This window comes from Zalophus californianus, chromosome 4 (assembly GCF_009762305.2).
Source record: "Zalophus californianus isolate mZalCal1 chromosome 4, mZalCal1.pri.v2, whole genome shotgun sequence".
NCBI classification, from domain to species: Eukaryota; Metazoa; Chordata; class Mammalia; order Carnivora; family Otariidae; genus Zalophus; species Zalophus californianus.
The window spans coordinates 132334104-132346476 of NC_045598.1; the positions used below are offsets into that span (position 1 = coordinate 132334104).

A 12373-nucleotide genomic window follows, 5' to 3' on the forward strand; every position below is an offset into this window, starting at 1 on the left:
AAGAAGTAATTATGAGCATTAATCTGATTTTCTCCTGCTTATTGTAGAGTTTCTTTTATAACAGAGAAAATCAATTAAGTAGTTATATTAATACCTCAATTTTCAATCTCTGGGAGACTTCCACCTATGTGGCATTATATGCTCTCTTCCAGTTATGAAAATGATAGTTTTAGACACCTTTCGATCGCCATAGAGCTCCGAGAAGAGCATATATCTCAGATTTCCAGAACAAATATCTAAAATTAAAATTTCACGCAGACTTTAGAAAATTATACGTTTTCTCTTCTTCTTTAAAAAAAAGAAAAGTCAGAGGGGCATCTGGGCTGAGTCGGTTAAGTGTCCAACTCGATTTTGGCTCAGGTCATGATCTCAGAGTTGTGAGATTGAGTCCCGTGTTGGGCTCCACACTGGGCAGAGTCTGCCTGAGATTCTCTCTCTCCCTCTGCCCCTCCCCACCGCTCTCTCTCTTTAAAAATAAATATTAAAATTAAAAATTAAAAAAAGTCATAAATTTTCCCCAAGTGGGTTTCAGTATATAGATAACTGCTGCCCTAGCTCTTTAATACATACTACGTGTTTAAATTCAGCCAAATTGTACAACTCAGGCCAAAGTTTGTGACTGTTTTTTTCTTTGTTTGTTTTTGTTTTTAAGAATTCATTCATTTAGGGCACCTGGGTGGCTCAGTCAGTTAATCGTCTGCCTTTGGCTCAGGTCATGATCTCGGGGTCCTGGGATCGAGGCCCACATCGGGCTCCCTGCTTGGCAGGGAGCCTGCTTCTCCCTCTGCTGCTTCCCCCTGCTGTGCTCTCTCTCCATCAAATAAATAAATAAAATCTTTAAAAAAATAATTAATTCATTTATTTGAGGGTGGGGCAGAGAGGGAGAGGAAGAGAGAATCCCCAAGCTGACTCTCCGCTAAATGCAGAGCCCGGCATTGGGCTCGATCCCAGGACCCTGAGATCATGACCGGAGCCTAAGTCAAACGCTTAACTGACTGAGCCACCCAGGTGCCCCGTGAGTGATTGTTTTGTTTTGTTTTGTTCAAGATTTTCTTTATTCATTTGAGACAGAGAGAACACAAGCTGGGGGAGAGGCAGATTCCTCACTGAGCTGGGAGTCCAACATGGGGCTCCATCCCAGGACCTGGAGATCATGACCTGAGCTGAAGGCAGATGCCCAGCCACCCAGGTGCCTCACCCCATGAGTATTTTAAATGTACTTGTTTTGGGGGGTGCCTGGGTGGTTCAGTCAGTTAAGCGTCTGCCTTTGGCTCAGGTCATGACCCCAGGGTCCTGGGATCGAGTACCGCGTCGGGCTCCTTATTCAGCAGAGAGCCCGCTTCTCCCTCTGCCTGCCGCTCCCCCTGCCTGTGCTCTCTCTCTCTCTCTCTGCATCATATAAATAAATAAAATCTTTTTTTTTAAATAAATAAAATCTTTAAAACACTTTTTTTTTCTGATTATAAAACCAGTGTATGTTTATTATGGAAAAAAATTTCTCTATTTTTCCCTATCTTAAGATTTCGAAAGAAAAGTGCCTAAGCTTTGGATTCTTATTGCTTCCCGAAAGTCCATGCTAATTTACAATCCTAACAGCAGTATCTGAGTGCCTGCTGCCCGAACATTTGGATTTATCATTCTTAAATCCTTGCCAATTTTTATGGATCAGAAATTATGTAACATTTATTTTAATCTGCACTTTCTGGATTACTGAGCAATTTTTCATAATTTAATGTGTTCTTTTAAAATGTCTCCTTAAGTCCTTTGGCTATTTTTCTATCAGGATGTTTACCTTTTATTATTATTAATCTATTTGTGCCTTTGTGTTTATTTATCCTGTTGCTATATATGTTGCAATTTATGCTGTATATGCTGCAATTTATGCTGTTTTTCATTCGCCTTTTTATTTTCTTATGCTGCTTCATGAATTCGCTTTTAGTTTTTATGTACTTACATTTATCTCTTTTCTTCATGCTTTCATTCTTTGCTCTTACACTCAAAAAACACTCTCCTACTGCAATCAATAAATGCATCTTTAAATTGCTCATATGGCTTCCTTTTTTAAAAACCATGTATCTGAATCTTTTTTTTGGTCTAAAAATATGAGTCAATCCAGTTTTTAAATTCAATCTTTCCTGAGAATATTTCAGAAAAATATACTATCTATGTTAATCTGATTAAAGACTTACATTCTAGTTTCTGATTCGTCTTCCATAAATGAATGGGCCTTTAACTACAACTCAACTTGTATGACTATAACAGAAGCAAGCTTAATGCTGCCTCTCATCTCTCTAGACTCAACGACTAAGACAAGAGAATCCCAGTCCAAGTAATAAAAAGGCTTCTCACCACTCAGGCAAGTCTAACATAGCCACCAATGTAAAAGGAGGAGAGAATCTTTCTGGAACATTTGAATCTTCCTTCCCTTGCTCAGGGGAGGACCAGCATTTCTACCTGCAGTCTCAGCAGGTACAAGAGCACAGGCAATGAGGATGTGTAGGTGTTGCTGCCCCCAGCTGCTTCAAACAGCCCTTTATTTATGGGGTAGGACTTCATTCAAAGATAATCAGCCGGGGCACAAATAACCTAACAATCTTTTAAAAGTAGATAGCTACAAGTCAGCTACACTCTTAGATTTCCAACATAGTATTTATGTCTAAATAAATAATTAACTTGATCGCTTAGTTTAATATTTAAATTCAACTAAATTGTCTCATTACAAAGTAGTTTTCTTATGGGAGGCACAAAAGTAAATTGTTCAGGGAACTCTCCCAAAACGCTTAAAGAATCTATTAATCTGTTATCTTAAAATTAAACGTACAATCCTCACCCACACCCACACACAAAAAAGCAGAGGTTCTAAATACAGTATACAGCATATGGGAAACAAGCCTACAATCTATCTTAAGTCATGTCACTGGGATGATTTGGCCTCCTGGTTTCAGGATGTATAGAGTTTAACAATATATGAATATAACAGAAAAGTGACAAAAATTTTGGCAAGTCAACTACGATACTGAAAAGGTCAATAAGAATTCTATCCCATCCCCAAAGTATTTGTCCTGGGTCATCTCTAATGAACCGAGAAGAGCCAGCATATTTCACAGGGGCTAAATAAAACTTTTTAAAAGGTTAACGGAAAAATATTTATGTGAAAAATGCCTCCAAATAATCTTTTAGTGGGTGGATTCAGCACATACCAGTGAATACCTTTGAGCTTAGTCCAATTTTGAATTAAGCTAGAGTTCACCTTTAAGAAACAATGAACCTGTTTTTAAGTAAAACACTCTATTAATAAGAAACATGGAATGTGAATACAAAATAAAAGATATTATCAACTGAACTGTATCTAAATATTTTACAAAGTTTTCCATGAGCCGTCAGTAGATCTTTAAAATGCATGATCTTTTAAAAAACTTGTTAGTCATTCATCTGTAAAAATCTAGCTTTTTATGTGTATGCCAAGCATAAAATTGCCCCATGCTAAATTTAACACAAACCTCACATCATAGAGTTATGTGTTCTTACACTTAAACATGACTATGACAGGGATTCAAAGGGTAAAAACACACTTAGAACACTCAGTCTACCTTTTACTGCAATTCAGTACAACGGAGAAAGCCTGAGAAGCATGCAAAAATTAAGTCCATATTTTAAATCTGCAGGCAATCAAGCCAGGAGCCAGGCTATGCAATCACAATCACTTGCAAAACCATTTAAACCATTTTTTAGTTGTAATTGTTAGCAGTTTCTTATGACTGTAATCTTTAAAAAAATATCTTCCACTTCAAAAATTAAATGCACATGTACATTGACTTTTTTTGTCTACTAAGAGTTAGGTGCTAGCTATGCTAGGTTAAAATTTTCTTTCCCCTTTCCAATTCTGCATTCCCTACTTTTAATTTTTGTACACCATGGTTCCAAGTTAATTTCATAGTATTTATCCAAATAATGGTTAGCTAACTATAATTTGTAAAGTAGTACAGAGTTTAAATGTAGAGAGTCACTTTATGATAACATTCTGCATTTTACAGAGCAGTACGTTACCTTTTCGGATGTTATTCAAGGATGGTTAGTCATTGTACAAATGTTAGATTATTAAAGATACTCAGCATTATAAACTGGTATGCATGACTCTTAACAGAGCACACTGAACCATAAGATGTGAAATGAATTGCTCAAGGTCAGAAAATAGGTCAGCGGGGCCGCCGGTACTGGCAACCTCAAATTCCCGTCTTCCCCCACATGCACCATCCCAAGAGATGCCTACTCTAATCTTTGCCTGCAAAACTCTTAACTCAGGTAGTCTTCATGGGACAGAAACCACTTAGCGCAGAATTTCAAACTTAAGGAATTAAGTAGAAAAGAATTTAACAAAAATGTTACCATACTATACAAATTTAATTTTCAGGTAATGGATTCATTGCCTAAATGATCAATTGCTAAGAAACTAACTTTTTGCTAAAGTTGTATTTAAGTAGCTACGAGTTGGCTCCAGAGGACACTGGGGCGCCACTAGAGAGAACTAGCCATCAGGGAGTAAAACAGGTACATTTCAGAGCAGGGCTGCCATCATCCTCTGTGGTAACCCGAGGCAGAGACCACTCAGTGTTCAGAGGGAAGAAACCAGGCATTGGCTTTCTCACCTCTCACAGTTTGGAAAGGCTGAGGCATCGTATCCTTCTTTCAATTCTCAATTTGAACTACTGGAGACCGAAGGAAGTTCTAAGGTGTTAACAGTTCGGTTAAGTTTTAAGCTGGCTCCAAACGGCTTTATCCTTTCTAACATTATGTCTAAAGCAAATCTTTCATGCATTCTTACACATTTCTGATCACTGAAACTCACTGGCCTCTTTGTACTATCTCTTCTCCTACTGCCAAATAAGGTCCAAAATCCCTTGGCAAGTTTAAAAAAAAAAACAAAATCAAAGTTAAGAGGCAAAGTATCACGTTAAATGATAGAGTTTGCAGGTTATCTATAATGTGATTTCATGTTAAAACTACCTGACTTCCATACTCAAAAGCATAGTGTTTATTTTCTTTGAAAAAATATCTAGTGCCCAAAGTAACTATTCAAATTTAAAATACATATACAGTGGTCACCTGGTACATTAAAACACAGCTGACAGATTAAAAGTGTAAGAATGGGGGGCACCTGGGTGGCATAGTCAGTTGAGAGTCCAACTCTTGCTTTCAGCTCAGGTCTGATCTCAGGGGTGTGAGATGGAGCCCCATGTCAGGCTCCACACTCAGTGGGGAGTCTGCTTGAAATTCTCGCTCCCTCTGCCCCTCCCCCCTGCTCTCTCCCTCTCTGCTCAAATAAATGTTATAAAAAAATTTTAAAAAAATGAAAGTGTAAGAATGGAATTTTTGATAAGCCTACATAGAATTATATAATTTTTGTCTAAAAAGGGAGGGAGAAGGCATGGAAGAAAATCAACATTCATTATGTACTTACTAGGTACCGTGCTAAATATTTTACAAAAAACTAAAATCAATTTAATGCTTCTTATATTCCCTCACCAAGTAATTATAAACCTATATATTCAAACATCAAAGGAATTAAACATAAACTCTCTGAGAATTCTGACTGGATTCCATTTTTTTCTTTGGGCTATGGGCTAAGCCTATCACATTCAACATTCTTATATAGAGAGAGCAAAGGCTCAGAGTCCTATTAAATTATTTAAATTATTCCCATAAAGTTAACTCATGAATACCATTACCTCACTGAAATATTCTTTTCAAGAAGCTAGTTTTGATGATCCAAGAATTCAGTTCTCATAAGCATGCTTTGATTAAAGTTTGTCACTGATTTCATTATACATCAAGAGATAAGCTGTTAATATCAAAGAATACTCTTCATTATGACCATTTACATACTTAAGCTTAGTCAAATTCCAGAGGTTATAAGGAAGAGAAATAGAGTTAGAAATGAGATAAATTTGGCTTCACTGAGGACTTCATTTCATAGGGTCTTCACTGACTGGCTTTTCTGTTTTACTGATTTATAGTAAAATGGTCATGTCAGGGAAAACAGATACTTTTTGGGAGAGGTGGGAGGAAGTTAGAGAAAGATGCCTGTGCTTCCAATGCATAACGGCTTGATCGTGTACTTTTGAGAAAAGAAATAAACTGAAGGGATTTTCAAGTGTCAATAACACTATATTTGGAATAAAATTGCTCATATTTCTCATATTTCAATTAGTGATTTTAATAAAATATTAAAAATTTTAACAATTCAGAACAGTGTGAAAAATGCTTATTACTGTGTTAAATGAAAATAACACAGTACAAACTTTCATCTATATTATAATCATATAAAAATGAATGTGTACCTAAAAAGAACTGAAATGTGAAACAGTTGATTTTATCTTTTTATTTAAATTCAATTAATTAACATACAGTGCATTATTAGTTTCAGAGGTAGAATTCAGTGATTCATCAGTCTTATATAATACCCAGTGCTCATTACATCCTGTGCCCTCCTTAATGTCCATTACCCAGTTACCCCATCCCCCCACCTCCCTCCCCTCCAGCAACCCTCAGTTTGTTTCCTATGATTAAGAGTCTCTTATGGGGGCACCTGGGTGGCTCAGTCAGTTAAGTGTCTGCCTTTGGCTCAGGTTATGATCCCGGGGTCCTGGGATCGAGTCCCGCATTGGGTTCCCTGCTCAGTGAGGAACCTGCTTCTCCCTCTGCCTCTCCCCCGCTCATGCTCGCTTGCTCTCTCTCTCAAGTAAATAAATAAATAAATAAAATCTTAAAAAAAAAAAAAAAGTCTCTTACGGTTTGTCTCCTTCTCTTCATCTTGAAACAGTTGATTTTAGAGTATAACGGGTTTACAGATAATAGCTTTACTTTCTTGATTCTTTTATATTATAACAATGTTACAACAAAAACAGCTTTAAAAAATTAGATGCTCACCATGTGGAGTAAATGGTACTCTGTTTGCAATGACTAAACCATGCTAAGAATATGAGTGCTTATGTCTTCCGTCAGCTCCAGGAAAGCAAATACCATGACTTCCTTGTCTCCCCCACATCTCAGGCCCAAATAGATCCAATAAATATCCAGTGCCAGTCTAATCACTGAACCACTGATGAACACAAAGTGTAGGCAACATGAAAGTGAAAACTTACTGTTATTTGTTGGTTCAGGAAACCCAGCCTTTGGACCACTCCATCCTTTGTTTTCCCCTGTCTGAAAGATTAAGTCAATTGTTTAAATCCAGATAAACAGATTTATTCAAAAAGAAAAAAAAGTTAACTAATCAATTAAGCAAAGGCAAAAGTCTCTCACATGATTATTCTGCTTATTCTCTCCTTCTCTGACCCCAGGACCATGGACACAAAAGTAACTAATATGAACAGTATCATTTCTTCCTCTTCCACATGCAAATCTATTCTTATGTCTCCTTCTGCTTTTATCATTCATCTAAGTTTACAATTTAAGTAATCAAGAAAGCCCCATATTCAACACATATATTATATACAACACAGGCTCTATCTAGATGGTTAAAAAGTAAACAATTCTTATTCAAACAGTAAACAATAATAATCATCACAAGTGCTAATGTGACCCAAAGGGTTTTATGGCTTCTAAGGTCAAATTCACAACAGAAATATTACTGTGTCTGTTCTGTAAAAGTTCCATGACAAGGGTCACGAAATACTGCTAATGACATATACAAAAAATGGAAAACTAAGCCCAAACTTTAAGTAAAACTTGTAATATCCTGACTTTTGTCAGATGATTTGATCTGTTTTTTATAAAAATACATTTAGAGAAACCAAGGTATTTTGAAGTAGTAAGTATTTTAGTCAAATTAATAAGTGACTTTAACTGGTTATGTTCTCTCTGTGTGGAGCTGGTATTATTGATGTAAAGTACTCCGGGGGGGGAAAAAAAGTCGTATCTCCTAATCAGCATTTTATATTTACATTATCAGATGTCAAAGTTCAAATGGATAAATAAACTCCAGATAGAAACACAAAATATAATTCTAGCAAATAATGTACCACTGTGAAAGGAGAGAGGAGGAGTAAGTGCTCGTATATGCAGACGGGTGTCAATGGAAGCCCTGTGGAGACCCCAGGCACACATTCTCTGTGAAGATGGGATCACAGCATGAGAAGACGTTAGAAGTTTGAGGAAAGTGGAGCAAGGGAGAAATAAGTCACATTAGGGAAAAGAAGAGCAGGCAGATTAGAAGAGTGCACATTTTTTAGGCAAGTGAGGGCTCGGTTGAGATTGGTAATAAATTTAGCATTTCATTTCTCCTTTCATTCTACTTATAACCGAGGTTAGTTAAATATTAGATTATATGGCCTATGTCTAATTTTTCACATTCAACTGAATCCCAAGCCTCTCTGATTTCTACCTCAACACTAATAAAACTGTTATTGTAAGGTTTCTGGTTAAACATGACAGAGTGAACAGAAGGAGTAATCTCTCCTCCCTCCAACATCTCTAAATTGATAATCCAGTAATCCATAAACTCTCCTTCCCTCTCTTCTGCCCACCTACCCCCAAACAGATTATGGAAGGACTCAAGAGCAGAAGAGATATCCCTATCAAAGTCTGGAATCAGAAAAGCAGATAAACAAGTTGTAACTGACCTAGCAGATGTGAGTAGGCTGAAACGAGTCTGAAGAGTGAGAAGCCAACAAAGACCTTACAAAAAAGTAAACTGGTTTGTGCCCCCAGAACCCCAGAAAGCCTCAGGAATCAGACACACACTCGGTACTTCTAAAGATGAATCCTGGAATGGCTCTGGAAGTCTTTCAAAGTGCTATGAAACCTCCAACTCACCTCTTTGACCCCCAAAAGACAGATTTCCTAAGAGGAAATCTTTCCTTCTTAGGAAAGGCTAAAACAGAGAGACTCTGAACACCAGGCACAGCTGTGGGTGGGACTGATAGGCGACAGTGCAAATGAGGAGATGCGAGTCCAAATTTATCCTGGAAGATAAGACACCCAACGAACCTCCTCATTTGGACTCAGAAGACAACAGCCAGGCTTCTGACCCACAAGGAATGGCAAAGACAACAAAGGGAACAGAATAAAACTTCCAAAAAAGGTTAACGTTTTTTAAAGTTCTCAGAGCCACAGGAGAAATATTATACCCACTAAACAAGAATAAGAGGCTATAAAAAGGAATATTTTGAGAATGAGGAAGAGCTCTGGGAAGTCAAAAATACAAGAGCCAAAGTAAATAATTTCAAAGAAGGACTGGAAGACACAGTTAAAGAAATCCCCTAGAAAATGGAACAAAGGTAGAGAAGGAAAGAAGGCGGCAGAAAGGGAGGAAGGAAGGGAGGGACGCAGATAGGCTGGCTCAGAAGATCATCCATAAGACCAGCAGGTACCCCGGAAAGAAACAATAGCAAAGATGGAGGGAGAGGAATTATCAAAGGAATAATATGAGAATTTCCCACTTTTAAAGTATATGAATTTCTGTATTGAAATCCAAATGCCCAACACAATTTACCAAAGAATACACATATCAAGTCAATCACCCATGAATTTCACAACCCCTAGGAAAAGAAAAAGCCAGAAAAGCATCAAGAGGGGCAAAAACATAAAAGTTTCTTATATAAGCTGAAGAATCATAAGGCTCTGGAGTTTCAAAAGTGGTGTGGGAGGTAGAAAACATCGGTGGAATGCCTTCAAGAAATCAGTGAAAAAATTATTTCCAATTTAGGATTATATCTCAGAAAGACTATCAGTTAAGTGTGTGGGAAATATGAAGATATTTCAGACCTACAAGATCTCAAATATTTACTCTCCAGGTATCTTCTATAGGCAAGCTGACTAAAGTACGTGCTCCATCTAAACAAGGAAGCAAATCAAGAACAAGGGAAACCATCCAGAAAATAGGCAACTCAACAAGGGAGAGAAGCAAAAGAAATTTTCCAAATAATGGTTAAGAGAAGAACCAAAATACTAGCTCTGCAGATCAAACAATCAATCCAACTTAGAAGGGAAGAATGAAGAGCTCCAAGAAAGATTTAAAAAAGGAACTAAAAAATTACATGACATGTTTACTTGTAAGAGAGTTTGGGGATAAGTTACAGAGATGTAGAGAAGTGTACATGTGGAGTATGTATATGAGAGTTAAGTCTTCATTTTTCAGAGCAAGAACTCAAGATAATATCTAAAAATGAAAAATCTAGAAATGGAAATATGAGTGACTGACAATAGAAAAATAATAAACAGCTGAAGCAGGTGGCAAGAGGTTGCCTCTGGAAAAAGGAAGCAGAAATGGCCAGTAGCAGGGCATTTTATCATAAACCAAACCTTTATACCATTAATCATGAATAAATCTTGACCTTTTATACATATCAGTATCAGTGTGACCAATATAATAATCAAATATAAAAAAAAAGAATGAAGCACATGCCAGTTATGTCTTTTTTTTTTAAGATTTTATTTAGTTATTTGAGAGAGAGAGAGAGAGTGAGATTGAGCAGAGGGGAGGGGCAGAGGGAGAAACAGACTCCCCACTGAGCAGGGAGTCCATTGCAGGACTCGATCCCAGGACCCTGGGATCATGATCTGAGCCGAAGGCAGACACTTAACTGACTGAGCCACCAAGGCGCCCCACCAGTTATGTCTTGATATAGAACAAACTCCATGATGTAAGTGAAACCCCAACGTATGAGTGAAAAGGAAAATCAAGATGTAAGAACTGTATTTTAAAAAGGTGAAAAGAATGTTCCACTTTTTCTTAGAATGCAGAAATGTATCAATGAGAAAGCACCACAGAATGTAAAAAATCATAACTTCTCTTGAATCCATCAGAGATCTGAGATTGTAAAGCAAACAAGAGAAATGAATTCTAGATAGTGACAAACCCCTCCATGGAGAGGCAGGGCTCACAAAGTGTCTCAACACTGGCAGAGCGAAGAAGAAGAGATGAATGCTATAAATGCAGGTGAGAAGAAAGTAGATGAAATGCCAATAAATTCTATGGGGCACCTCGGTGGCTCAGTCAGTTAAACATCTGTCTTCAGCTCAGGTCATGATCTCAGGATCCTGGGATCAAGCCCCACATTAGGCTCCTTGCTCAGTGGGAAGTCCACTTCCTCTGCCTCTCTCCCCAACTCACTCTCAAATAAATAAATAAAATCTAAAAAAAAAAAAAGAGAGAGAGAGAGAGAGAGAGAAATGCCAATAAATTCTAAAAGACTGAGTGTAGGCAAACACAACAATTTAGAAAAACTAGGATCTCAAAGCAGAAGCTCTTTTCCATGGACCTCACCTGAGTACTCAGGAGGACAACCAAGCAGAGGTACAACTAGAAACCAGAGAGAGCCTCACTCAGTGGAGCAGGTATGCAGCTGGTGAATGTCTGCCACTGAGAGGAAAGCATGGAACTTTTACACACTTCTCTAGACTTTTCTCTCATACAAAGCAAAAAGCTTAAGCCACTAGAGAAAGGGGAGAAACAAATACCAGCTGCCTCTGGGGTAGAGATAAGAGATTCTATTGCCCCAGAAGCTTAGGCAAAGACTCATTGCTTAGTAGAAGCAAAAGCTACCTACCCCTGGAATAAAGGGGTAGAAAACACTCCTGAAAGCAAGGCCCTGCACCAGTATAAAGCAGAGGTCTGAAAATGCTGACAAGGAGGCAGGAAACTCTCTTGCACCCAGGAGCACCCACAGATCCAAAGTAAAGTTTGGCTACCATGAGGAAGGAGGCAGAAACATTGATAAAAACCCACTTCTGAGACCCAGGCACACAGTCAGCTTGAGAATGAGTCTGGGCAAGAAAATCAAGAACTATGTCCCTACACCCACCACACTCCTATGATCAAGTAATAAGCACAAGAGCTGACTACAGAGCATACAGATACACCTCACCCCAATTAATTACCAATAGCAGGAATGAACCAAAAGACAACTGACAAAATGGGAGAAGATTATTTGCAAATGACATATCAGATAAAGGGCTAGTATCCAAAATCTATAAAGAACTTATCAAACTCAACATCCAGAGAACAAATAATCCAATCAAGAAATGGGCATAAGATATGAACAGACATTTTTCCAAAGAAGACATCCAAATGGCCAACAGACACATGAAAAAATGCTCAACATCGCTCGGCATCAGGAGAATCCAAATCAAAACCTCAATGAGATACCACCTCACGCCAGTCAGAATGGCTAAAATTAACAAGTCAGGAAATGACAGATGTTGGCGGGGATGCGGAGAAAGGGGAACCCTCCTACACTGTTGGTGGGAATGCAAGCTGGTGCAGCCACTCTGGAAAACAGTATGGAGATGCCTCAAAAAGTTGAAAATAGAGCTACCATACGATCCAGCAATTGCACTCCTAGGTATTTACCCCAAAGATACAAATGTAGTG

At 37.9% G+C, this 12373-nt stretch overlaps 1 protein-coding gene across 1 annotated transcript in view; it reads right to left on the reverse strand.

Annotated features, from left to right (window-relative positions):
- The window catches only part of STAU2 (staufen double-stranded RNA binding protein 2), a 304220-nt gene that overhangs the window by 141744 nt on the left and 150103 nt on the right, over positions 1-12373 (reverse strand). The window contains 1 exon segment of the mRNA XM_035727107.1: positions 7143-7203. Within this exon segment, the coding sequence (XP_035583000.1) occupies positions 7143-7203 (61 nt within the window).